This window comes from Columba livia, chromosome 1, assembly GCF_036013475.1.
Source record: "Columba livia isolate bColLiv1 breed racing homer chromosome 1, bColLiv1.pat.W.v2, whole genome shotgun sequence".
Classification (NCBI taxonomy): domain Eukaryota; kingdom Metazoa; phylum Chordata; class Aves; order Columbiformes; family Columbidae; genus Columba; species Columba livia.
The window spans coordinates 81030521-81058442 of record NC_088602.1 but is presented as its reverse complement, the minus strand read 5'-3'; the positions used below and the strand labels follow the sequence as shown (position 1 = coordinate 81058442).

General features: G+C 40.1%; 1 protein-coding gene across 10 annotated transcripts in view; it reads left to right on the top strand.

Annotated features, from left to right (window-relative positions):
* ROBO1 (roundabout guidance receptor 1) overlaps positions 1-27922 on the top strand; it is a 736887-nt gene that overhangs the window by 423722 nt on the left and 285243 nt on the right. For 2 of the 10 annotated variants that reach the window (XM_065064484.1, XM_065064448.1), the window contains exon 1: positions 1889-2746. The exons of the other annotated variants lie outside the window; for them this stretch is intronic. In XM_065064484.1, the coding sequence (XP_064920556.1) occupies positions 2692-2746 (55 nt within the window). In that variant the 5' untranslated portion in view covers positions 1889-2691. Of the gene's footprint in view, positions 1-1888; positions 2747-27922 lie in introns of those variants that run through there. 10 annotated transcript variants of the gene reach the window in all.

The following is a 27922-nucleotide window of genomic DNA, read 5'->3' as shown; positions in this document are numbered from 1 at the left end:
CAGTGGATATATGCAACCAGGAACTTCCAATGTGAACCAGTTTTGCTTTACATTATTTGACAGTTTGTCTTTACTGATCTTGCATAAAAGCGGACTATAATAGATTTCATTCAACTCACAGGACCCTTCTGTTGTTGAACTTTAAGACAGAGTTTGCCCTACGCCACCCTGAGGGAGGCGGAATGGAGCAAATATAGTGGTGTGCTAGCATAAGTGTGTCTTTATAGATGGTGGCTGAGAGCATCCAAACCTGTTTAGCTGATAACAACATGGCGTGCATGTAAATCCTGCGAAAGAAAGTAAAGGAAGGTTCTTTCTCTGGCATTTTATTATCCCACTGCGAGAAAAAGCTCACTTGCAATGGGGTTAATATATTCAACATGCTTTGTGGAAATGAAATTTCTTTTTACACTTCCTTCAATACTCATAACCTAATGAATCAAACCTAGGAACAGCTGGTGCTTTTGCTGTGAGGTAGTAGAGCTGCCATACACCTGACTTGTCGGGCAGCAATATTTCTTGCAGGTACACCTACCCTTTTCACCTGCAGTGTTAAGCTTTCTTGCCCTACCACTACCTTTCACAGCACAAGATAAAGCTATCACAGACTGAGGCATAGGAGGTTCCATCTGAATACGAGGAAAAACTTCTTTACTCTGAGGGTGCCAGAGCACTGGAACAGGCTGCCTAGAGAGGCTGTGGAGTCTCCTTCTCTGGAGACATTCAAAACCCACCTGGACACATTCCTGTGCGATCTGCTCTGAGTGAACCTGCTTTGACAGATGAGTTAGACTAGATCCCTTCCAATCCCAACCATTCTGTGATTCGGTGATCATGACCATGTGGAGTTAACTGTTAGAGTACCTCATGCTTATGTACCCCAGCATTTGTCCATGTGTTCTGCTGAGGGAGCAAGGATTTGAGGATGCTTGTCCCAGGTGGGTTTTGCACATAGCTGAAGCATGGCCAGGCCGCAGGCACCAGGGATCATCTGGCAAACCACAGTCTCCTCGCTCCAGCAGGAATGCCAGACAACACTGTACCTGCCTGCAATGCCACCTGTGAGTGCCATAGATCATTACAGCAGAGGGAAGGAAAACTGGCGAACTGTAAGGGAAAAGGTGGGCTGCTGCCCTACCTGCCATGGGCCTGCAGTGGCCATGCCGTGGTGGCAAGTGGGTGCCTAACAGTGCGCAATGGCCCGGTAACCGTGACCCAAGTGGTCAGTAACCTCGAGGGGGGCCTCTGCACGCGTCATGCACTTTTCCACCTGGGGCTTAGGAGACCCGAGTTGGGGTTTTCCTGATTGTTTGCTTGCTTTCAGAGGAGGAATCAGCCCTTTTCTGTGGCAGATGCTTCCCCCAGCTCCGACCGGGGTCTCTGCCCTCCACCCCGGCCCTAGACCGTGGCAGGGAGGTCTGTGCCGTGCCCCGGGATACGGCCGGTGGCGGGAGCGGCGGCAGCCACCCCGCGCGTTACCTCCGCCGGCGGGGGGAGGGGGCGGGGAGGCGGTGCCAGCTCCGCGCGGGGCGGGTCGGGGCGGGATCCGCCGGGCTGGGCCGCGCCGGGCGTGCGGGGGCCGTGTAGGTGCGGCTCCTTTAAGGTGTCCTGAGGCGGCACCAGACCTGCCGCGGCGGCAGCATCGCGGAGAGGAGGCGGAGGCGGCCGGGAGGGGGAAGGGAAAGGGGAAGCCCACGGCGGCCGCGGGCGGCTCGACGTGATACCAGAAAGTTCAGGCGCGGCGGACTTGGCCCCGCCCGACTCGTGCACCCCTGCCCCGGCGGCGGGGGAAGGCGAGGAGCCGCTCCTCCTTCTCCTCCTCCCGCCGCTGCTGCTGCACCGAGGGCGGGCGGGTGGGGTGGGTGCCTGGGGGCGTTGGCCCGGGGAAGTTTTGCTCGCCCTCTCCGTCTGTTCTTCCTTCCTTTCTTTCTTTCTTTCCTCGCCCCTCCTGTGCCCTCCTCCGGCGCTGGAGAAGGGGCGAGTTTGGGATTCCCGTGTGCAGGGGGCGGCGGCGATGCTGTGCAGGGCGAGGGGCTGCCGCCGGGGCTCCCCTGCCCGCCGCCCCTCCTGACTGCGGCCGGGCTCCGCCGCGGCCCCCGACTCGCCCGCCTCCTTCCCCCGTGATGGGAGCGGGGGCTGCCACCGCTCCGCCGCCGCGCTCTGCCCGCCGCTCGCCCCGCGCCGCCGCCCGCCTTTCGCCCGCGCCGGCTGCCCAGTGACTTGGCGGGGCACTTTGCCGAGACCGCTTCCCTGCCCGTCTCTCGCCTCCGCGGAAGGCGGCGGTGGCCGGTCTGCACCCCGTCCCGGCTGCGTTCCGTTACCGGCTCGTCTCGGGTATCCAGAACAAAGTCTCGGAGCGGAGCAGCAAGTTGTGATCGGGAGGCGGCGGATCTCGGCTGCGGGAACTCAAGGATCTTTTGTTTTGTCCTGTCGCTTTGGATGGTCCTGGGAAGTGTCAAGGCGCCGCTTAGGAGAGCCCGGGCCAGGAGAGGGGAGGCCGGCGGGAGCTGGCGCGCTGCTGGAACCCCGCGGACCTGACAGCGCCCTCCCGGGAGGGGGCTCACCCTGGGAGTCCGGCGGGATTAGGAAACCTCGCTTACGTTAAGCTTCTGTGGAATTACAACTGGGGGCTTTTCGTCTTTACCCCCGCTCTTCTGGCATGAGACTGCTTGCAGGCGCCACCCGAGGACAATGATCGCGGAGTTTGCTCACTTTTACCTCTTTGGATTCATATGTCTCACCTCAGGTAACCACCACATGTAGGCGAGTCAGATGCGAGGCCGCGGCGGTGGTCGCGCTTTGGTGGCGGGGGTCAATGCGCTAGCCGGCCTCTCCGCGCCTCCCGCCCCCCTGCCTTCCTCGGAAACCAAGCTTGGCTTCCACCGGCCGGGCGCCGAGACCACGTTTGCCCCGGGCGCGGTGTCGGGAGCTGCCGCCGGTCGCGGCTCCTCCGCGGGCGAGAGCTGCCCGGGGCTGGGCGCGGGGACCGGGGCTGGGCGGTGCGCGGCGCCGGGTGCGGCCCCAGGGCTGCGGGCGGGTGCGGCACCCCCTCCGCCGCCGGCAGCTCCCGAGGGTCGTTTGGTGCAGCCACGGCCGGTAACGAGGGACGGCAGGCAGTGACCCCCTCCTCCCGCGGGAGGTGGGCTGCGCTTTCCGCTCGGCCGCGGCTCCCCGCGGATACAGCGCCAGGGGAGAGGCCGCAGGTACTGCGCACCCTCCCCCGGGCGGTCCGTTAACGGCCGTTTGCCCCCTCGCAACTGCCGGGGGGCTCGCGGGGGGATCCCGGGCCCACGCGTGAAGGGGTTAACCCCGCGCACCCGCCCTGGTTGGGGAGCGCGGGGGCGGGGCGGCCGGGGGGCGGCTTGTGGACGGATTTTGCTTCACCTTGGCGGTTAAAGTTTACCCACGTGTGCGAAGTGAAGCGCCAGCGTGATAAATGGGAGCGGGAGAGATCGCTGAGGAGATCGGAGGGGGATTAATGGTCATTAGTCACTGTTTGCGCGGGGCTTATGCGCGTTGGGGCATCTTATCGTGCCTGTGGATGAGAGATAGGGTCGCGCTAATAGGGGATTGTTGATAGCAGATTTTGCCTTGTGTGAGCACCCTGTCAAATCGTGGTGTCGAGGAATGCGATAAAGGGCTGCGTATTAATGACTTCAGAAGAGGTGCGCAGTCTTCTGCTTCGGGGTGATGGTGCCCAGCCCGGGTACCGAAGCGGTCCTGAAGGTGCTGGAGGTTTTGGGTTTTGCTTCTGCATAAGCTGCCTGCTGCTCTTAGAAGGCCAGATTTGTCAGCTTGCAGTATGCCTTCCCATTCTCAACAATGCCTTTTGTCATAATTTAAGCTACGCGTAAACGCAGTAAAACCTTGCGTTATGTGTAAGGTTAGCTTGGGTGCTAACTTTTCCTCCTTAATTGATTTTTATAAGTTTGCTGAGGACCCTTTTGAGCCATTAAAGTTAGGGTAGCATGAGACACCTGGTCAGTAAATGAATGAATGAAGTTTTTGAAACACTTAAGTACACCGCCTGAAGCTTTAAGTCTTAATTATGCCACCAAATGCAATAACTTATGTCTATGTCTAGATTATATCATAAATTTAACTATTAAATTTTTGCTGTTGGGTATTATGTTTGCTTCTTGTGGCTTTGAATATGAGAAGTTTGTATCTCTTTCTTTTTTTTTTTCTTTTAAAAAAAAAAAAAAAGTAGCCTGGTTCACTTTTGACCATGTCAGTCATGCCATCACTAGCTTGCTTTTCTCTGAATTGCTGCCTTCATCTAATGGAAGAAACAAATGGAATGGGGCAGAGCCTATGTAAATCTTCCATGACTATTGTCCCTACCATGGAAAAGTTGACTTCACAGACAATGTACTCTGTAACTCAGAACTGTACTGAACTGTACTGGAGTATCTTAAACTCCAAGTTAAGAAACTGTTTGGTTTTATTTTGTTAGTGTCTTTTTTTCTTTTTTTTCCCCCCTTATCTATTTCTCACATAAACGCTCAATAGAGTAAGATGGATGTAAGGTTTTTTTGGTTTTTGACTTTTTTTTAAATCCCTTTCCCCTCAGGATGGGGATGTTCTCTTTAATAATGTTGATTCCAGCTGAGTTTTTGGAGAGAAAGAAAAAAAAAACAAACCAAACAAACCGTGAATTTTTATGGAGGTTTTTACTTTTGCCATGTAAGCAGACTCAGTAACAAAGATAGACACAAACACCAGAAGATAACTTTGTTCCAGCTCCCTCACCAGAGGTGTTTCTTTCTCCCCTTAGCTAGAGTATAATCAAATAGTCAGTCTTGCATCTAGAACAATGGATATGTCAGAAACCTTTGGCAGGATGAAATCTGAGGGCAGATGGCTGCAGTGCAGAAGGAAGGACAGGAGTCATCTACAGCAGTTTCCACGCTGAAATCTTTTGAGTTCTACTGACAGCTGAACTGCTTGCAAGTTGATTGATCCTTTCCTTCCTCTTCCACTGAAGGTTTTCACTTCCCTCACTTACAGCAAATATTGAATCAACAGTTTGTGTGGCCACACTGTAAATGGGATGTTAGAAACTTCTACTGAGAGGTGGGAAACAATTGGGGGATGGGGAGGAGGAAAATCTTAATAATAGAAAGGTAAGTGGGTTACTGTTTGTTAAAACAGTAATTGGTAAACCACTTAGAATTTAAAACCCCTAATTTTTACCCTGGTGTTGCCTCTGTGCAATCCTCTGAAGTACCTTCTTTCATCTAAGCCTGTGATTAATAAGTGTTGAATACATTTAAATTTGAATAATTTTGAACGTTGGAATGTAGCAGCTTTCCTCTATTATTCTTCCAGTGTAATTTCAATGCTGCTTTGCATAAAGATAAGAATAAAAGATGCTTTAAGGGGTATTTTTCAGGTTTTCCTCATTTTCTTGAGTGTCTACCTGCATTCTGCCCTTTTACTTCATTTGGAAGCATTTTTCATAATCCATAGAGTTTTCATTTCTACACCTCTCCCCCCCCAAGAAACAGCAGCATCAAATTAATATGCTTGGAAAAATAAAAGCTTTCAGTTATCTGGGGAGTAAGATGCAGAACGCTTGTGCTTGGGAATAAGAGTGTCAAGGCTCTGGTTTTCCGCACGTGTGTTTAATGCTCTAGCAATCCTCAAGGCTAAATATGTTAGCATTTGATTTTTCTGCAGAAATCTTTATTTTGGTGAGGTATTTCATTGCATAGCTGATTCTCACCTGGCCAACATGTTTTCCCCCTCTCCTGTCTCTGATATCCTATGCTAATCGCTGTATTTCAGATGATGTCGGTACATTTGCTCGTGAGCGCTTCTCATGCTGTACAAAAGAGGCGGCTCTGATAGCAATGAAGCAGGCGTGGTTTCCAGTGATAGTTCTAGCCAGTGGAGGGCAAAATTGTGTCTTGTATTCCTTCATGGCAGAGTTATGTTCTGACAGTTAATAGTTTAATGGTGTCCATGGAATGTCCCCGAAGTCCTTTCCAGTTGGCTAGCCTACCTATATGAGTAAATTAATCAGCCATTTCTTTGATGCAGTTTGTTTGTCTCATAAGTTTGTACTTAAAGAGAAAAGCTTCCCTTTGTGAAGTGGCATTATAATATTTCAGGAAATGTTTCTGCTCTTTTTTCCGTATTCTCTAATAGTAATAAAAATATTACATAGTAATTGAAATTATTATAAATGCCTAAGTGCTTATTCTGTAGAGCAAGTAAGTCACTCAAGAAAACAAAAACCAGCCTTTTTCACCTACCCCTAGTGTGTTGTGTGCTGTTTAAGTAATGTTATTGTAAGACTGTTTAAGAAAGATGAGTCAGCTGCTTACTATTGAAGAAGCTGGCCATGTTTGCATTGTGTTTTTTCAGGACTTCAAACTAGAAAAGAAATAGCCGCATGGTATAAAATTGATAATTCCTTACTCATGATGGAATATTCTCCAAGTATTCAGGTGTTTGTCTGATTTAAAACCTCTTAACCTTGTGAGTACTGATAGTATCTGTGGACATCAGACTTCTTTTTTTAAAAATTTGCATTAGTGTGGTTTTGGTACCTTTTGACCAGAAGAGACACTTTTTCCTATAGTTTAGCAATTGATTTGAATACCTGTTTAAAACAGAAAGAGAAACAGAAAGAAAACTCAAGCTGACATTTGCTCACCACAGTTGGTTTTGTTTGTCAAATGTTTTCTTGCTTCTATGTCATGTAGTCCCATACCATTGTCCTGAAGCAGCACAATGTTTTCATTAGTAGGGATCATCTGTAATGTTCAGGGTACTGAATTTTGGAGCATTACTATGTCCTGTCAATAAGATTTTATTAGAAAACATGAATTTATGTGAAGGATACTCCTGAATCTCCTGCCCGAAGTCTTTAGGCCGAATGTTCTGATTGCATGTACAAAGATGGATGGACCATTACAAATATCAGAAACTAGTGACACTTAGGTAACAACATTGTTTAATGTTAATTATTAATGTGTGATATTCATGCCAAATGATGTTTTTATATTAACTGCTTTAGAAATGATGACCAAAGAGGTCCAGTGGGGGATCAAAACCAATCTTGTTTTTGTAAGAAGTAGAGAGAGAAAATATTTAGACATTCAAGATGAGAAACCTACTGTTGTAATTAATCTGAGAACCTACTCCCTTGTTCCCAAATAATATTTTTTTTTGGTTTGGCACTTGATTTTCTTAAATAACTGGAAGAGTCTTGTTTCACAATCCTAAACAAGTGTAATATTATGTCTCATTAGGACATAGCTTTGTCTAATTAATTTAATAATGTACTGGGACTAGCAAGTCCAGTCACTTGCTCAACTTGTACAATTTATTATTTTTGTTATAATTCAGTGTGTTTTGTGAATAACGGTCAATTGCCTTAGTGTCATGGTACCTGTTTCAGATTCTTCTTCAAAATATGGCTCTTTCATAGTGATGATCAGCTTTGATGATATATAAGTTATTGTGAATTTGTTGGAGTTTTTTGTGTACTTGAATGGTTAGAAATAAGGCTTTTTGTTGTCAATATTTGTTAATATTTTGAGGTTTATTTTGGAGTCAGGAAACTGGTAGGAACTTTGCTCTTTCCAAGCAAACTAAATGACACTTAAGACTTTTATATGCTGAGGTCCTGACACATTTTATTTGTGTATTTTGCTATATAATGTCATTTTGTAGTGATAACCTTCCTTAACTTTTCACCTGAGTGCCTCTTCATAAAATTGTGAAGTAAATAGTGAAATAACTGAAGTAGTGACTGAGGTGTATTTTAAGTCCAATAAATTGTGTAAACATGGGAAATAAGAGTATTTTCCTGTTAGTAACTAGAAGCCTGACCAAGAGGTGCGAGTGGAGCTACGAAGACATATTCTTTTTAGTTATCTTGAAAGCTAGAGGTGCTTTTAAGGGCAGATAATTTACTAGTTCATACCTTCTCTTTATACCTTCTTCAGGATTATGTACAGAGGTCCTAATATGACTGTTGAACAGTGTGTTTCACATGTATGCTGATGCCTCTTGGCCAATTATTATGTCAGCCTTAAATCAGTGTGTGGGTAGAAGGGGATTTTATGTGGAGAAAGAAAATGTCTTATGAGAATATATTGGTCTGGAGACATGGGCCATAGATGGCAGCCAGTTACATTGAGCTTGCATGGTTCAGACTTGGTACTATGGAAGATCTTAGTAGGTGAAAAAGAGCAGCAGCTGGGAAGCTGATAATGACTTCAGTTTTTAGTCATATGTGCAGAGTTCTTTTATTCCATTGTTGTATTATGGTTTTGGGTTTTCTGTTTTTAAAGAGTTAATAATCACAGAACTGTAAGACTTAGGCCAGGTACTGGAAGTTACCTTTCCTTGGAAGTGATGGTAAGTTTTTTTGAAATAAGATGGTGGTGATTTTAATTCTGGATGCCAGAATTCCTTTGTTAGTTGACACAATGACTTCATTAGAATAATTGTGCATTTTCCCAAGTTTACCAACAAAAGTGATAAGAGGTATGAGAGTAAGCCGCTCAGATGAGAAGCCCATATGTTTTAACTGGTGGTAAAACAACAGCACAAAGTCAGTCAGGGGAGAGGTAGGCAAGTACTTATTCTCATCTAATTTACCTGAAATGGATACTCCAGGAATAAGTAGTAGTGAAAGTGTCCTACACTTCAATAAAACAATGAATAGAGGCTTAAGGAAATTCTGTTTCTGTGCATGTCTTTTGAAAACAGAATGAGGAAACTGGTTTTAGTGGGGAAAGTGAAGGAGTATATGAACAACTGGAAGTTAATAAATGCTGTCATATGTTGAGAACTCTTCTAGGGTTCTCTGAGACTCGATGGCTTTCATGTCTCCCTGTTCTGAAGCTTAGGAAAGCTTCCTACCAAGACTGCTGTGTGTATGTATGTGTCTGTGTATGACTGAGGAAAACAAAATAGATAAATTGACAATAATCAGGTTTGTGAGTGTTGACAGGCCAGTCTTTTAATTTAGGCCTATTTCTCATCTGAGCAGCTGCACTTAAGGGGAAGATGAACAGGTATGTCATTTCTCCTCTGCTGAGGACAGAATGGTTTATTGAATAGTATATAACTAAGGTGTCCTTACCAAAAGGAGGTGAACTCTTGGCTGAGAAGGGGTACAAAAAACATTTTGCCTTCCCTTTTTTTAGGGGGAAGTAATGTTAATTGCGTTTTCCAGAAACAGAAACTTGGAAAAGTTGGAAGGAGGATCTACTGTTAACCAGCAGAGAATAAGCTTGTAGATAAAAATCAAGGATCAGCATGTTTTAAAAGTTTAGAAAACCAGTTTACGTTTTTGTGTAAAACTGCATTTCAGGTCCTCAAGCTTACGCGCAGTTGCTTTCAGCACCACTGCCCGAACAACTACACAGAACTTGAGCACATTTCCATCTAGTTTTTAGTGAAATTATCTCAGGGTGGTGCTGCAGGAGTGAAGGCCCTGATAGCGTAACTTGGGCGTTCTCTTCACGTGATGTAGCTGTTCACCGCATGGATTTTGAGTACCACAGTAGCATTTTTTTAATGCTCATTTTTACACATTTGTTTTTTATCTTAAGGGTTTTTTTATATAAAGTCTATACAGCTAGTACATAAACATCAGGTTTTTATAAGGGCATCTTAGATATTCATCTTCTCAGTCAGAATAGTGGCATATTTAATGCTTGTATTAGCATATATGCTTTCACAAAGTAGTAAGTATGTGGCTGAAGATTTCTTTCTTCCTTGGCTTTCAAAGGAATTCCATACCAAACTATTGGATTCTGTACCTAAACAAGAGGAGGATACCTTTGTGGGTTTGTTGACTGGTGGTAGGGGTAAATTCCACAATGTATTCCAATTCACCTCTTGTTTTCTGCCACCAGACTTTATACCTTTAGAGAGGCATAGGGCTGTCTTGTACATGTTAGATGCTTATATTTATTTAAGTAAATCACTGTAAATTGAATTAATAGAGCATTTCATTGAAATATAACTTAATATAAATGCAGCTTAGACCGTAATTACTAGTTGACTATAATATTGTAATGGTACAAATATTCTTTTTCAATCAGAAAACAAGTGTGTTTTCTGGACTGCTTGCAGTTCTGCAATGCATATACTTCCTTTGAAGAAATGCCTAGTCAGATATGCAAAATTATTCAAGCTATCCTTTTCTTTTGGCAAGTATTTGCTCAATGTGGTGTTACATTACCTTAAGTCTAAGGCTAATATAGTGAACGATTAAAATAATATCAGCATCCCTTACTGTAGATTAAAGATCTGTGCAGCTGACAAGCCTGTGCTGAGCTCTCGATGTAAAATCTTAATAATTTATTTTCTTCATCTTGCATAGTAAATTAGCAGTTGCATAAGCTTAATGCTGGAACAATCTGCCTTCTGAAACGTGGAGTGCAGGGTGTATCAGGGGTTGGTTTCCAGCCAATGAAATCTGAAGTTGTCTGTGACAGCCATGTGAGAGAGCTGTATAGTCTGTATACTTTTGATGTTACTCAGTTTTGTCGTCTTTGTCTTTTGCGCCTTTAACTGTCTTGTACATAACTCAGAGTTGTGATTTTTTTAGTGCTGTTGAACGGTTTTGCGCTAGTATTGTATTAAAACTTGCTTGGCTAGCATATTTGTGCATTCCAAAATTTGCATATCCCCAGGCAAGATATTTATTTTACATTCTGAGTTATATCACCCTTATCAAATTGCATAACTGCCTTTACATTGAAGATTAGATATCTAAAGCAGTTCATGGTTTTAAATTCATATATAAAAGACTTTACTATTTGCTTCTACAGTAGCATAGTGGATATTAACAGCTTACCATCTTGGAGATTAGGATATAATATATGGGCAAGGCTATAATGTAGGGCTAAAGATATGCACAGGACAAACTTCTATTTCTTTTGGAAATAGGTGAAGCAGGAAAGAAATGTGTTTTTGATAGTGACCAGATGGACATGCTTTAAAGAGTGGCTTGATTTTCAGTAAACACTAAAACACAGATATTTTATTTTTTTTTAATCCAGAACGTAATGAGTTGTTGATGTTGGGAGCCTACAGCCTAAATGTGGAGCCACTTAAGCATTTCAAAAGGCACTACTGATATTGATTCTAATATTTAAATTAGAGTGCTTAAAGTGTTCACCTTTATCTCTTATGCACCATTTTGAGTACTAAGCTCATCTGAAAATGGAGATTGTGGTGAACATTTCATTAAGAGCCAATTAACTGGAAAAAGCTGTATACCTTTGAATTTGCATGTGCGTCTGTAGCTCTGTGTAGGATAAGTAGCCAATAAGATATGTGTTTGAGTATGTATTCTTTTAGAATCTTCTTGGCTTGTCACTTTTGTAGTGCATTTTGCTAACATCACTCAAGCAGACTTTTCAACATAGACATCTCATCTTGGCCAAATAAGCCCAAGCGTGTAAGCCTAAGATAAGGATAGCAACCCTCAAAAACAGAAATAGGTTATGCCTGTGTTTATGTGGTGAGTGCATAATACAGGGTCATGAAATATGGATTTTGGATCAAACATTGAGCAAAGTCACCACTCTTTTTCTTCTTTTTCTTCTATCAGAACCTCTTGGCACCTGATATTAAACCCAGCACTTGCTCTGTCTTTCTGCTGGGATGTCTTGGATGCTAGTTGGCTTCAGAACTGGGATTTGCAAATTGTGAATGTTTCCCCCTCCTCACCTCCCACTTGCCAAACAACTCTGTCAGTGCAACTTTCTGGCTTTGGAATATAGCTGATGCCCTGGGTACATCAGTTGGCAGATACTTCACAATCCAAGTGTTTCGTGGTAGGAGGTGATAAAGGAGAAAAAAAAATAAAGTAGTGTGAGGAAACAAGGAGAAAAAAACAGGGTTAGGGGAGTATAATATATTATTTGACTTTTTGCTACACAATCTGGGGGTTGTCATTGTAGAGAGCAGAGTTTGGGAGTATGATGCTGCAGCAGCAAAAAGTAGGAGAGAGGGTGTGTATATATAACAAGGGGTTTAACAAAAAGGTGTCTGATGTAAGCATGGAGTGGAACTTGTGCTGTGTCCCTGCTAAGGTATAAAATTGATTGGCAGGAGGCCTCACGCAAGGAGTAAAATCCTGTCTCCCTCAACATGGAAAATTACGGTTTCGACTGCAAAAGGACATAAAGCTTGGAAGGAATTAGCATATCTCTAGCACTAAGTGGCATCTGGAACTGAATGGCTGGGTTAAATCATTCAGTAGTGATTAATGAGACTCATTGCTTAAGTTATACAGCCCTTAAAAATCAAAAGGAATAATTTAAAACTAGATCCAATGCAATCCCAATAGAAGGGACTATTACTTATGTTTACCTATTGAATACAGAAGGTGGAAGAAAGTCTTTCCTGCCTTTTAATAGAAGGAGAAATCTGCTACATGCTGCTTTTAAGTTTAGAAACTAAGAAATGAACTTCTGAATGATTGTTTTAAGGAACACTTTTTAAATGTGTATGCAGCAATCAGAGCCTTGAAACGGGAAGGTGTGTGCAGGTTGGAATTTTGCTGCTGGTGAGCACTTTGCTTCTTAGAAAACATGAGAAAATAATTATTTCATTTTTCTCTTTCATTTGTGAGTGTTAATCTGTGTTGCCTGTAGGGAAGGCAAAATATTGAAATTTATAAAGAGAAACAAGATTAGAGGCATACAGAGTACTTATTTTGACTTTTCTCAAGCATGATTCTGGCAGTTACTGAGGTGATGAATGGTAATGTAGCTTGGTATCATATCAAGGATAATGTTCGAAATGTTCAGAGGCTGTCATTCTGCAGGAGGATTATAGTACTGATATAAATACACTTCTGTTTACTTCCAAGTTTTTAGCGGAAGGAATAGAGAAACCAGTGAAGTGTGTGTTCAAGTGTTCATTTTCTTAGAACTGTAAAAGGAAACAAACACGGACATCATTTATGATGCTGTTGCTTAAAATGGTTGACCTTTCTGCAGTAAATATATAGAGGTAGAAAATAAAAGGGAGCTAGGTCCTTCTAGAATAACATATTATCCCTCTGAGGTTTATCACTGCAAATACTAAAATAGATTGCAGCTTTAATCTCTATCAGCTAGGGGCTGAAGTTCCCTAAACCGCATAGCTGAAAAATCTCTGCTCACAACATTTTTTGGCTTCTGGATTTGTCAGTCTTCCTGCTTGTTTAGTGTCTGTCTTGGTTTTCTTTAAAATTGATTTGGGGGGAGGGAGGGGTGCTGGGAGTGGGACGAGGGGGGCAAGTGGTGTGTCCAGCAGAAAGCAAGGCAGTAAGATTTTTTTAAAGCTAAATGATTGCTTCTTTCCTATCCATACATTTATGTGGTAGCCATTACCATAATGTGGAATGAGACTATTTCCTGCCTGCTCACTCCCCCTCCCAATACTCCATATCAGATTGGGATTATTTTTTTCCCTGCCTTTTCTGGGACAGGCAAACTAGGAAGTTTGGCGGCTTTGGTCTTACTTTTCCTGTGACTATAAGGATTATTGATACTGCGGACACTTGATTTTCAACTGATAACTATGTGGTTTTGTTTTTGTTGTGTGGTGTTTTTGTTAGTTTTTGGTTTTGTTTTTGTGTGTTGTTGTTGTTGTGTTTTTGTGGGTTTTTTGGTGTTTGTTTTTTTTTTTTTGGGGGGGGGACAGGGAGGAATTCACCACTTAAATGTCAATGAAGTCAAGTGTTATTATTCCAAAAAGACGAAGGTCTGCATTCAGATTGTCATGTCTTCAGGATTCATATTTCCATCTTTAGCAGGAATTTACATTTTATTTTACATCAGTTCACAGGAAAACATTTACATTTTGTTTGCCTGTTACTGTATTGCAGGAAGGAAAGCAACAACCTCACAGCTAAAAATTCATGGTGACCTACAGTCCAGCAATAATTAGAATTAAACAGAGTTAGTCATTTAACTTGGTCATTTCATCATAATTCCTGTAGGCTTGCAGCTGATCATTTTTAATCTCATGAAATTAAATTTTATTTTACTCACCTTACACAGGTCAAATAAAAAGCCACATCAAGTTAATTAATCCTTTTTTACTTTTTTTTTTTTTTTTGCAGTGAACTGAATGTGGCATTTGTTTTTGTTTTAGCAGTCATGAAGTTGCAGGGTGTTGGCGACAAGTCCATTATTGGCTCTGTTCACCATTTCTGAGGGCTTGACTCCACCCAATGCATTATATGTGCAGACTGTAACGTACTTGTTAAAACTTGTTTTTAAAAGAGGATTGTTTTATTTTTAAAGCAGTAATAAAGAGAGAATAAAAATAGCTCCCTGTTCTTTTTTAGCATAAATGAAAGAGAAACAGCAACTCATTTCTTTTGTGGCCTGAGGTAAAAAAAAACAAAACAAAATACCCCAAACATGGATGAATCCTTAGCCCCTTGAATTCAAAGAAAGCTTAACTACTGATTTCAATTTTTACCTCGTCTTGCAAAGGCTTGAGTTGTGTGTCATTTTTCCACTGTGTGATGCTACAATAGAAAAGCTTAATAGTGGGGAAAAAGAAGTGATTAATAATGTCACTTCTAAACTTAAAGGGAGAAAAGTTTCAAGGCTAATCAAATTCTACAATTTAGGATCCATTTTTGTCAAGGTTGGATTTATTGTGTGTTGGTGCTGTTGGTGTTTTTCCTGGAGTGGCCAGTCATTCCCCTGCTTCCTCAACACCTGAATTGGTTTTGTTTTAGTTTCTTGTTTTTATCTGCTGTATTTGATTTGTTTGTTTTGTGTGTCTAATAGCTTTTTCAAAGCGTTTTTGGCTTTGAATTTTCCTGTGCTGTATAATATCCTTTTCCACGTGGCATTTAGCTGGGATTGTGAGAGAAGGTATAGTACATAGATCTAAGAGTATTACATAGTTCTGTGTTTTGTTTTTTTTGTTTTGTTTTTTGTTTGTTTGTGTTTGTTTGTTTTGTTTAGGTAGCAAAAATACTCAACTATTGCTGTTGCTCAGGTTTGAAAATGAATACAGTCTGTTTCTTACTAGCATGATATTTGAAGGGAGCCATAATCTATTCTAAACAAAGTGTTGAGCACAGATCACTTGATTAAAGAATGGGGCCAGCCATTTTAAATGATAACAAGCTCATCAGCTTTTAGAACATGCTGTTTCCGAATCTTATTTCCAATTTTTTTTCCAAAAAAAGTTTTACATTACAGAGAAAAGCCAGTGCACTCACTCTGTATTTAGCCTTTTTTCTTAAAATGACCAGGTGTCTGATCAATAGCATGTGCTGGGAAGCATGAATTTCATCTCTGAGGAGACTTTTCAACTTTTATGAGCTACAAATTGGATGTCTTGTGTTGTTTTGCTTTTTAACTGGGCAATGCTAGGTAGAGTTTTGTGATTTCGCTGCTGATGTAAGGCACAGATACGCACATATTTTTCTTCAGGCTTTTAAGGGCTCAGGTTTAAGTGGTAGATCATTATTCCACGCATCAAAAGTGAAGGGTGATTAACTCTGTCTGGGTGCATGCAGTGTAATTTTAGAGGCTACAAATGTTGTTACAAGTCAGGTGAAGGTTTAAAGGTGAAAGTTTGGCTGAATGAGTTTTACAGCTTTAAGTTAATGTACGCAAACAAAGAAACTCTTGTTTTCTACCCATTTATGTCTAGTGAGCAAGTAGCTCATGTGGTACAGAGAAGAAAATGTGAAGATTGTGCTGTTTGCCATAAAGTTCAAACTGCATACTTTTAATTTCAATTTAGAAGTCTCATTAAATAAACTGTATCTAATACAACTTTTATTTAGGCTGTTCATCTTCTAAATGTAAAGTGAAAGGATAATGGCCTTAAACTAAGTGATAATGATAAAGTAAATGATGATTATTTTAAACTATTACAGCTTAACTTTTAACATTAACGTATTATTGTAGATTTCCTCATATGTTATTAAATAATTTGAAGAACCTGTTGAGATAAAGCCCTAATAAAACTCCCCTGCTGTGTTTAAGCTTTTCTTCTAGGTAGTTTTAAGGTTGCATTTGTAATCTGGCTTTTCGCTGCATTATTTGACTTAAAATATTGTCAAAAGTTTAAGTTCAGCTGTATTTGGGAAGACAATGGCCGTTTTTTGCATGGCAGTGAAGTTATACAGAAAGGCTGGAATTAAACCTTAACTCATGATGTTAAAATTGTGAACAATGAGATGGGTAGGACCTGTCCCTGTTCCCTGTCTGTGTACAACCCCCTCCACCTACCCCTGTAAAGATTTCTTAAAGATCCAAGCAATTTGGAAGCTTTTTTGAATTTGTGATCAATTCAGTTTACATCAGATAAAAAGCTAAATGGTGTGAATTTTTATAGGGCTGCATACTAGTGTAAGAAACTGTTCAGCTGCATCTGAAGTGATCCAGTATGATAGCAATTCTCATTGCAAAATCCAGGATATATAAATAGAATAAAACAAAATGGAAGTGATTAACAGGAATAAAAATAAACAGCTTTTGGTCTTGGTAAATGATACCTTTAAAGCACAGCAGCCTTGTCGAACATAATTAAAGTTGTAAGAACTGGGGTAGAGTGAGTGGGCTCTATTCTCTGAGGTCATGATGGAAATACAGAGGTCAGGGTTTTGCACTCAGTCTTATGTAAACAATGTCATGCCCTGGTAAGTATAAGAATTGATTAAACAAGGTTAAGCTAATTTACAAAACAAAACAGAGGTGCACTCATTTGATATCAAAATTTGGTTGCAGCCTCTGTTTCCTCATTTAACCAGTTAATAGGTAAAAGTGAAGAGAGAAAAGTGAGAAGTACAGGCTTCTCTTTATGCTTGCTTGGAGGTGCCTCTTGCTAGTGAGTGGTACTGTGGTGTCAGACTTTATACTCGAACATCTCTGTAGCTCTCCCAGAGCCTGTTCCTTAAAATCTGCAGATATGTCATTGTTAGTTTTTGCCTCCAGTTCAAAATGAGACTTCTTCTTAAAACCGTTATTTCAAGTTACATCTTTCGTATATTATTTTCTTTTGCTGTGAAGCTGATGTGCTTATCCTTCTTTCACTCTTGAATTGTGCATTATGTCTCCCCAGGTATATTCAGTCTTTGTTTACTTCCAGCAGTTGTGGGCTTTGGTTGTTTTTGTTTGTTTGTTTGTTTGTTTTTTTCCCTTCATTAGTGGTTTGGATTGTGTATTCAAACGTACATTTACTTATAGTTGAAAATAAATTGGAGGGTGTGGAGGTATCCTAACAGTTCTCCCTTCTGAATGATACTAATTTTCCTTCTTTCTCCCTGCCTCATCTCTGAGTTTTTGTGTCAACCTCCTTTCATTATGATACATCACCAATGAGAAGGAAGCACCAGCTTGACGCAGAACACGTTTCTGACTGTTGAAAGGAGGATGGCTGACAAAACTCATAAGAATTCCCCTGAAAACGGAGATCTGTAACTTCATGCAGCAAGCACGGGCACCACTCCCCTCTACAAGTTCCAAGGGCAACTGCACAGCCTTTGACATGCTTTGTCTAGTTGTCCACCAGCTGTGTGCTGGCCAGGGCTGACCAGTGAGAAATTAGTGGCTGTATAACCTGTCAGCTTGTTACCACTTCAGCAGTGTAAGGTGGGCTGCTGGCCCTGGGAATAGGGGAAGGCCAGGCTTCAGAATAACAATTAAGTAGGCGGAAGAAATACACTGCAATTCCTGGCTCCAACTGTCTTTAGGCAGCTCTTCCTTCGTGTGAAATGCTGCTTTAATGTAGGTCAGCTTTAACTGTTGTAAATGAGTGTAGTTCTAGTGAAGTCAATGAACCGGTGTTAATTTACTTTGCTTGAGAATCTGCCCAAGTAGATGAGCAACTGGCAAATTCAAAGGCAAGTGCTTATCCCACAAGAAAAGTTCAAATCAGTTAAGTGTTTTGTATTTGTTTTCTTCTTCCTCCTTTTTTTGAGAAGGAAGTTAATGTTGCTACATACTTACTGTGTTTATTGCTAGTAGAATTTTATTCACAAACAAAAAGTTTGTAAACTCTTGCTGGTTTTGAAATAAAGGGATAATAGGTACTTCAGCTTCTCATTCCAGATCCTCTCTTTACCAATAAAATGAGTGGGTGATCTGAGCTCACTTGAAGAACAGGTGACATAAAAAAGCCCTGTCAGCCGTCATTCAGCGTGACTGACATAATTAGCAGCTTCTAGGAGGAAGAGACTGAAGATTGCTCTTAGTGGAGACTGCTAATGCGTGCTTTGCCCCATTCACAGAACAGAGGCATCATGTCTCCGAGGGTTTTTGATATGTCTAGCGAAAATGAAATAAACACTGCATTTTGCCCCCAAAAGAGCTTACTTTGCTGTGTTATAGTTGGTGTTTACTCTTACATAGCAGAAGGAACAAGCTGTAGACTAGTTATCCCTTTGGTGAGGCTCAGGAGGATGCATGCTCTGTCCATTCAAAACTACATCAAAGGCAGACTTGGATCAGCCTGGTCCCTACAGACACAAATACGTGTATTTGCAAGACTGGTAACACTTAAAACTTTCTGTTGTTCAAAAAATAATAGCCTTACAGGTCAAATGAAAATTTTTGACCTTTTTTGCAAGCTAGATGACAAAGCTGGTATCATACTGCATACTGCATATCATTTCTGTATCATACTGCATACATACCTATTGGAGGAGTGTGCAGTGAATGTGGAAAGAAAATGCCAGATGACTCTTTTGATGGTGTTGCTGTCCTTAACAATTCAGTGCTGCCCAGAGACCCTTCCAGCTGATGGGATAATTTAGTTAACTACATCTAATGTCATTCTAAGTGTTTGCAGGACTGGAGAAATTTATTTTGTTCGGTTTGAATTGCAGCTCTTTATTATCCAATACTCTGGTTCCTCCTGTAAGCAGATGTATTGAAGTTTCATACATGAGGTGCTTTTCATACCAATTGCTCTGCATTTACACTAGTTCCAGCCATGTGAAATGTTTGCTCTTTAATGTGTATTTCCTATTTTTGTGATCAAATGGCTCCAGGAATAAGGCAATATTTTACTTTTTAAATATTCATAAACACATAATCAAAGAAGATACGCAATATGCAAAAGAATTACTGTATGCAGAATGCTACCTCTTGTATTAGACCAAGAGTACATGCAGCTTTGCTCCTTTCCCCCATCTAGGCGATAAGCATGGTTACATCCTGGTTGACTGTGTAAGACTAGTTGCCATTTGTAGCTGGGACTTGTAAGAGATCTTTGAATATTCTGATGTTTCATCTGCTACCTGTTTGACTTCATGGAATGTGAAGAAGGACATAGCTAAATGCAAGAAAGATTCCTCAATATTTCTTTTACCAGATCTGTAATGTGCTTTGTATATGTAAGATAACTGAGGATCATATGTGTTTTTTTAGGCTAACCTAAGCATTGTTTCTTTTTTTTAAATTCTGAAGGGTTGCAGGGATAAGTCAGGTCTCTATCACATTTGTCTGTGATGAGCTTGCATGCTCCAGCACAGGTACCTATTTTATTTGGGATCACTTTCAGGGCATGGGAATTCTCTTGCCTTCTGTCTGTCAGCTGGACAGCAGGAGCAGCTGTCTGAAGGTCTGCCCTGAGCTGCATGCCTGCTGATGAGGAAATTATGTTCTAGGTCTGGGGCAGTGTGGATTTGAAGGCACTTGCTTCTCAAACTGCTGACATGCAGTGTTTAACACAGCAAGCATGATAGTGATGGAGATGGAGGGTTTGAGACTTGTAGGTCTTCAGTGCATGGGATCCCTGCTGATAATTCAGAAACAAGCCTCGTATGCAGGACCTCCTCAGCAGTTCCTTCCTGCCTCGTGTGGGATTCCTGAGCATGGATAGTGTTGTGGGAGTTTACAACAGAAAATTTCTTCGTTTGACTTGGTTGTGTGGTTGCTTTGTCATTTAATGCTTCACTTAGTGTTTCTTTTTTTAAACAGTCTATCCAGACATCTTGCTTGTCCTGCCCTGCTTATAGGGATAGATTTTAATTACAGCTTGAGTTAACTTTTCTTTGAACATGTCAAGGTATGTCTCTGAAATACATATGTATTTTTTTAAAGTCAGATATTATATAATGTATCTGGTATGTTTTGGAACATGCGTAGTTCCCTGGCAACTGTTAAAGAAAATTATGCCTTTATGTATATTGTAGTGTAGGAAATTATTATTTTACTCTTAAGTTACATACTTTTTTTTTTTTTTTTTTTAATGGGGATGAAGTAGGATCAAAAGCCGTTTCTATTGGAGAAGTTAGGTTAAATATTGTTCCTGGTAATACTGCAATTTTGCTAATATTTGTGAAATGACTTGGCAGTCTTGAGGGCTAATACCTAGTTTCAGGGCAGGTGTCAGACAGGTCTCTTCCTTTTAAACTTTGTTTTCTATGACATTACAGACCAAGTCAAAATAGTAGAGGCCTTTTTAGCTTTGAGGGTGAATTAAACTAAAGGAAAGAATGTTTCCACAATTTGGTTGTGAAAAGTGTCAGAAGGTGTGCTAGTATGCACACACACCTGAAAGATTGCATGTAAGGCTTCTCAGTTTTCATGGACATGGCTTAGTTCCAGAGATTAATATATCTGGCTTGCAAGCATCTAGACTAAGGAAACAAAAATTCTGGGAAAAAAATGAAAAGTCAATTGGAGTTTCTTCTGAATTGGAACCTGACTAGGGGATCAGTCTTTCAATGGTTTATTTTGGAAACTGCATTTCAACAGCCACTCAGTTCATGTATTCACCACTTCTTCCTCATGTGTTAATGGGCAGGATATCAGCAGATCTGTAATGTAAGGACTCTGTATGTTTTAGTTAGCTGGGATCTAGAAAGATTAGGCAGGCAGGATTTTTCTTTACTTTTGTTTCACGTTGACTAAAGATGCTTTTGTGGACTCTTTTGGTGTGACCTAGCGCAAACGGCCACCTGTCTGTACAAGGCAAAGTCTAACTTTAGGTTCAGGTTGGTTTTGTGTTGTTTTTTGTGGTTGTGTTGTGTTGTGGTTTGGATTTGTTGTTGTTGTTTAATGGGATTAAGAAATCACTAATTAAAACGCCATGAAAGCCACAGAAGAGGATCACAACACCCAACCATCAGAAGCAATTGCAGTCTGGGAAGTATTCAGCAGTTGAGCTAATTAATGCCCTTCTGTGTTAGGCTGTTGCTACATTGGCAAGCTTTAATTATGTGCATTCAATAAAAAGTAGACACTACTCAAACTGTTTGTTTTTTAAGGTAACACCTGTAGCATGAAGAAAATAGACAGTCTGAAAACAAGATTTATTAAAATAGCTACATATTGGCTTTTGAAATAATATTTTACCTTTTTGGGTGTAATCTTAGAACACCACTGCATTCAACATGAAGGGAAGTTTGCAGAGTGTATCCAATATTATCTTGCCATCATAAGGAAGTGGTTTTATTCTCAGAGTTGAAGGAATGTTGTGTTAGGGGTAAATATTTTATGTGTCCTTCAACAATGAAGCATTAGTTCCGTTTGTTTTTGTGTGTATGTAGCTACATTTGAATATGTCATTCATTAGTGTAAAACAAAATATAAACAAAAAATAGATAGAATCCTTTATCTTCACTGCATTTATATCCTACAATAGGTTATTGTATTGGATATTCACTTCATGTAACCTTCTCTGCTGATGTGTGTTAACATGAAATTTTACTGACATTCAGTTGTTAATGTTACAAGCATCATTCCCATGATAAGGGCCAGTTACTTCAAGCTGTAGTTTGGAATATGAGTTGGATTTGTTTGTCCGTGACAGGAATGCTAGCATGATGTTAAGTTTACAGTACACAGAAATTAATACAGAAATTATTGCTTGTTTTTAAGGTAACCGTGTTTACCACCTTGCTATTTTGGAATTCTACAGGAAGAGTCATATGTGCTTGAAATGTGCTAGTATTAATCATATAACTCTTGGTATAGTATTTGTGATTGAAGTCTACAACATTACATATTTTTTCAACATAATTTAAAAAAGGCATTTTTTCAATTTTAGGAGCAGCAGGAAGAGAAGAATTCTCTAGATTACATTTAGTAATATTTTTCCTGTTACTATATTGAGATATCCTCACCACAGTGATAAAATCTTTTGATTATTTTGATTATAGTTTTTCATGTTTTTTCACTTTGAACAGTCCTAAGGAGTAAACCTCGTAAGCAGAGATTATGATAGTTTCTAAAGATAAGCTCTTTCTCTTCGTCCTTGCTTTCTAGGACATGAGAACAGTTTGTCGTGGGAATAGACTTCAAGTTAAGTCTGTAAATTTGAAAAATAAAACAATGCAAAAATCATTAAGTACTTGTTAGAGCAATCAAGTCAGAAGCTCCAAATGGCAGATGGTTTTGGTACACTCATATTTCAGTAAGTGTCAGAATTGAGAGAGAACTGGATTTGGGAGTAGGCAACATGACTAAGGTGGCATAATATGAGTTTTCACTTCCAAGAAAATTTAGGGTTGATGGTTTTATAATATTTTTGAACAGATACATAAATAGCCAGTTATTGGATGTTTGTCAGTTCAAATACTTCAGAAGGGGTAGCTTCTCTGTATTGCATTGCTTATTTGTTGTTGATTTTTATGTATTTATTTATTTATTTATTTATTTTTTCCAATAGTTGAATACAGATGCTTATAACTGTATCTTGAACAGCCTTTCTCACTTATTTTGACTTGTCACCAAAGGTCTTTTGTACAAAGGAAATAAATCCTACAGAATTATTTTGATGTATCCTGAACATAAACAAATACTGCTCTTAATACATTTAAGTAGCAAAGTCTACTAGATAATAAGGAATGTTTCTTAAAGATAATGTATAATCTATAATTAGGTTGTTTACTACTTTGGTATAATTCTGTTCTAGCTATGGAGCACCGAATTATTATTGGATCATTAAATTGCAAACTCAAAGGCAATTAGTTGTCATAAATAAGGTAAAAGTGTCTGTTTCTTTTTTTCCAAAATATTTGTTTTGCTTCAAATTTCTTCTCTGAGATAGGTGAAAGGATGAACTTGTTCTTCCAGATAACAAACTGCCATATTTTATATTCAGGATAACTAGGTGATTAGTTTGAAAAAGATTAATCCTTGCACAGCATACAAATATTGGTCCATAATATTTTTTTTTTCCCTTGCACATTTATCCTTTTCATGAATAGCCAACAGTTTTGTCAATTTTCAGCAACTCTTTTTAGGTAGACCTTTAATCCTCTGCTACTGCCTATCCATCATTACAAATACAAGTTTAGGCATGCTAGAGAAGGGGGAAGTATTTTTTCTGAGAAAATATTCATCCTTAAAAAAAATGAATTGTCTTAGAGTGCTATTAAAATAAGGAAGTTTATATACAATTAAAGAACAAGGTGTAATCTCTCATATGTGTATTTAAAACAGTTTGTAATAATTTGGGAAGCTTCAGAGAGGAAAACACTGTTTATAAATTTTGTTTTCTGTTCTAGTAGAATAGAAAATACCTCTTCAAAAATACATAGTGATGAGCAAATCACTGTGCCTTCCATACACATTTCTAAGAGTTTGTTTGATTCCTTCTACATCTGTTGATTAAGACTCTAGATGGAATATCACTATGATGATGCCACAGTTTCCTTAGGAAATGCCATTCTTCCCCCTGCATCCACACTCTCTTATCTCTCTGCCTGACTTGAGCCTTCTGTGTGAACAGAAGACCATGTTGCTCCTGGTCCATCTCTTTCTGTAGAGGAAATACTGATTCACAGCATAAAACTCTGAGTGAATTTAAGTTTTACAGGACACGCTGGTTACAGAGCAGGATCCATCTTCAAGAAAAGAAGGAAGATGGCCTTCTTTGTTTCTTTTTCAGAGCTTTGTGTCGTTGGTGTTTTACATATTTTATTTTCTCCATATATGCATATTGTTTGTTCAGACTTGGATCGTACAAGCAGGCTAAGGTATTGCTGACTTCCTTAAGCTGAACATGACCACGTACTCACATCAGGAGCCGTTGCCCGTCTCCAAGTTCATCCTGTTGTTCTTTCAGAAATGTTTTTCCTTTTAACACAGTAACAGAGGGGAAAATGTTCTTGAAGATATATTTTCCATGCCAGTGGAGGCACAATTATAACCAGTGAGTCTTTTATAATTAAAGCAGCAACTGTATGACTCAGATTTTGTGCTAGGCAGGTAGAATGCTTTGTAGTGGGTAATTAAATTACAGTTCTTCTGCTCTTAGATCTTGACCATATTTCAAGGAGTTTTCCCACCATATGCATTACCTGTGATAAGATTAACCTTGTCTTTGGCTCTTTTTTGCATGGGTGACAACCAAGATTATTGGAACTATGTATCTGTCCTCTCTGAGGACACATGTTCCATGTTAAGCATCTGCCTTCACCTTGAAAAATCAGAATTCAAGTCTTGCTTCTTTGAGTTACATTTCTTATTGGAGAAATAAAGTAGGGCAGTGGGATAGACTCTGACTTTCTGCATGTTCTAAATATTTCTGAGAATTAAAAGTGAATCTTTGAGCTCCTTGCCACCTTAATCAGTGAACCAATGAGGAAGAGAGTAATCCTAGGAATATGTGGGCTTTAAATACATTTAGATTCTAATACAGTGGTGTTACTTTATATGTACTTGTTGAACTTGGCCAGATGCACGCCATTTAATAGCTGATGTAATTCTGCATAAATATAAAGTTGACTTTGTTCCTAATGCCTTTAGCTATTCTATCAAATTCTAGATATCTTTAACCTATCGGGTACTATGAAAATACGTTGTGTTAAAAGGGTAATATTTTAATTCCAAAATCTGTGTGATATTTGGCGTGGTGGTTTTTGTTTGGTTGGGTTTTTTTGTTTTTGTTTTTTTGGTGAACGACTTCCTCTCAGTAGAAGCTAACCAAGTTTGTGAAGGATTCTGAAGTTCATGTGTTTTCATTTAAGAATGCCTCATTTGTATCTGTTGGCGTCAGGCATTTCTGGAATGTAAGTTCAGAGAATTAAACCAGATATATTTATATATTTAAAATGAAAGCATCTAAGAATTAAGATTTTATTATTTATAAATGTTAGATCATGCTAGTTGGAAGTGGAGATCCTGCAGTAGGGGAAGGAGGAAGATGAACAACCATGACTTCCAATTTTAAATGGTATATCAGTGAGAAAACATCTTTGTGTGTTGTCAGTTCCTACAAGTATGTAAAAGCAAAGATGTAGAAGGACTTTGACAGGAAAGCCATTAGGTTTGGGCTTTTCACCTGTTAAGGCCAGCTGTCCCATGTGGGGCTTTGCTTTTGGTTTAAGTCCCTGTCTACTGCAGTCTGTAAAACTGCAGCAGAAACCACAAACTCACAGACATTAACAATAGCTAGTTTTACGTGATACATGGAGAAAAAGTGTCATGTATTAGAAATTTGAACCATCTTCTTAATGTACTTCTGTTGTGTTTATATCAACTTTTTAAGAGGCATTTTACAACCCCCATCCCTTTACTGCTGCTGCCAAAGTGACTAATAGACAGATCTATTGACACCATCTGTCTAAGGAATCCACAGCCGCTCTTTCGAAGTCTGGTTTAGTTTTCAATAGAAAAGAATTCTTTATGGGAGGAATTCTTTCTGTGTTCCTCTTTTCTTTCTCTTCTGCTCCCTTTCCCCTCCCAAGGATCCTCAGTGGTGATTCATACTGGAATTTCCCACAGCTTCCCCTTGCCGACTTCCTTTTGCACATCCAGTAAATTTCTGTGTTGAATCTCCAGTATTACATATGTTGGCACATTTTATCACAGTATAGAAGCTGTAGGGCAATCTGGACAGAAATAAAACATGAGTAGCTCATTTTGCAGATAATTCACTTAAATTGTTTTGTTCTTTTGAAAATTATTTGATGTATATAGATAATGTTTTTAGAATTGGACTGGTGGAGCATTAACCAGATCTAATAGTGTATCTTCTGAAATACTTCTGTTTGGTGATAAAAGTACCTCTTTGTGCAAGGAGGAGTTACTTAGAATATCAATTTCTTTAAAAATTATTCTAGTTGAGTAGTATGAAGGTGTTTGGGAAAAGTGTCCGTAGGCTGATATGCAGTGTTACAGTGGTAACTAATGCTGCTCAGTCTCGCCATTTGTGGTTGACAGAAGCAGCGCAATGCCCCGGGAAACTGTGGTGCTAATGGTGATGATTTAGATGGATTATTATATACATTTTTATTAAAATGTAGACATCTGTAAAGAAGTTGTTCTGAAGCATGGTGGAGCTGGTTGTTTGCTGAGCCATTCACCAGTATCTGTGAAGTGAAAATAGTAAGGTCAGTCTCCAGAGCAATAGTGATTGCTTGTGCTTCCTGAAAGTTCTAGCAAGTCAAAGCAAAATGTGTAGTTTGTAACTGAGGACCTAGTCAAGATAGGAAAATACCTTTATCATGATCTGAGGTGTTTTATTAAGGAAACAAGAAAAAAAAAGGTTATGTAAAGATTCAAGTTGGGCCAGCTGTGAGCAGCGTTAGTGAGCTGATGATGCCACAGTGAGTGCTAGATGGTCTGGGAAGGGGAGCTAACTTCTTTCCGGTAGTGGCTTAAGGTTTAATTGCTAGTAATGAACCAGTTTCTTCTGTTCAGCTGATGTGTGTTTCCTACTGTTGTAATCTTTAACTTGGGTTAATATTAAACAATTTAAGTCTTTAAGTTATAAAGGCAATGCTAATGTTGTAGGTACTTTCTTGATTGAACTGAGCCACCTGATCTATGTAGTTTAATGGTATTTAGAAATATAAGTTCTTTTGCTTACCAGTTCTGCAAGACTATACTTATGTTAACAAGAAAACCCAAATATAAACAGAATTTAGTAGTACTGTGCTCAACACTATTCAACAAATATGTTCTAACTATATGAATGTCATTTGCAGTAAATTGTTTCAGAATACCTGCTGTTTGTGTCCATTGAGTTTCTTCAGGGATCACAAAGAAAGGACCAAACTATAAATCCTTCCTAAATTTCCTATACTGGTCTTCCTCATGATGATGCTGTAATATCCCAAGATTCTTGTTCTGCTGTCTGGAGATTCAGTTGACTTCCTATTTCTGTAGGAGTTCATGGGATTTCTTCTTCTTACTAGATTTAAAGGACAAGGGAAAGTAACTGTACTCTGCTGAATTTACTCATTCATGCACTAAAATCAGCTGTTCGTCATGATGATGGGAGCAATATGAAGTCACAAAAGGTGTCTTCATAATTTAATCTTTTTTCCACTTGTTTGTATAAGCAGACATTTTGGACATGGTTTATGAAAAATGCATGCGTCACACCTCTCAGGCGCTGCATTTGGTTCTGCAGACCTGGACAGGTCTTATAACAGTTATGCTGGGTGTATTTTGGGGAGGAAGAGAAAAATTTGATTCTTTGAAAACATAAAGATTTGGTGTAATGAAGAAAAACCTATTCCTCAGATAAGATACAAATCTGTATCATAAAGGAGCTGATGAGTTGTGGGGAAAAAAAATCCACGTTAGTTTTATAGAAATGTATTGTTTTTATTGTCTGTCTCACTTTAGGAGGAGTTTCAAGAATATTTCTACTTCTTAAAAATGGCTTTGCAATATTAAGTCAACACTTTTGCTGAGACTTGATCACAAGCAAAAGTGATCCAACAGTGGCTGCATCCAAGATACTGAAAAGCCTCCCATCTCAAATGCATACTAAGAAAGGAATCATAGAATGTCCTGAGTTGGAAGGGACCCACAAGGATCGAGTCCAACTCCTGTCCCTGCACAGGACAACCCCACATTTCACACCATGTGTCTGAGGGCGTTGTCCAGTCTCTTCTTGAACACTGTCAGGCCTGGGGCTGTGACACCTCCCTGGGGAGCCTGTTCCAGTGCTCCACCACCCTCTGGGGGAAGAACCTTTTCCTGATGTCCAACCTAAACCTCCCCTG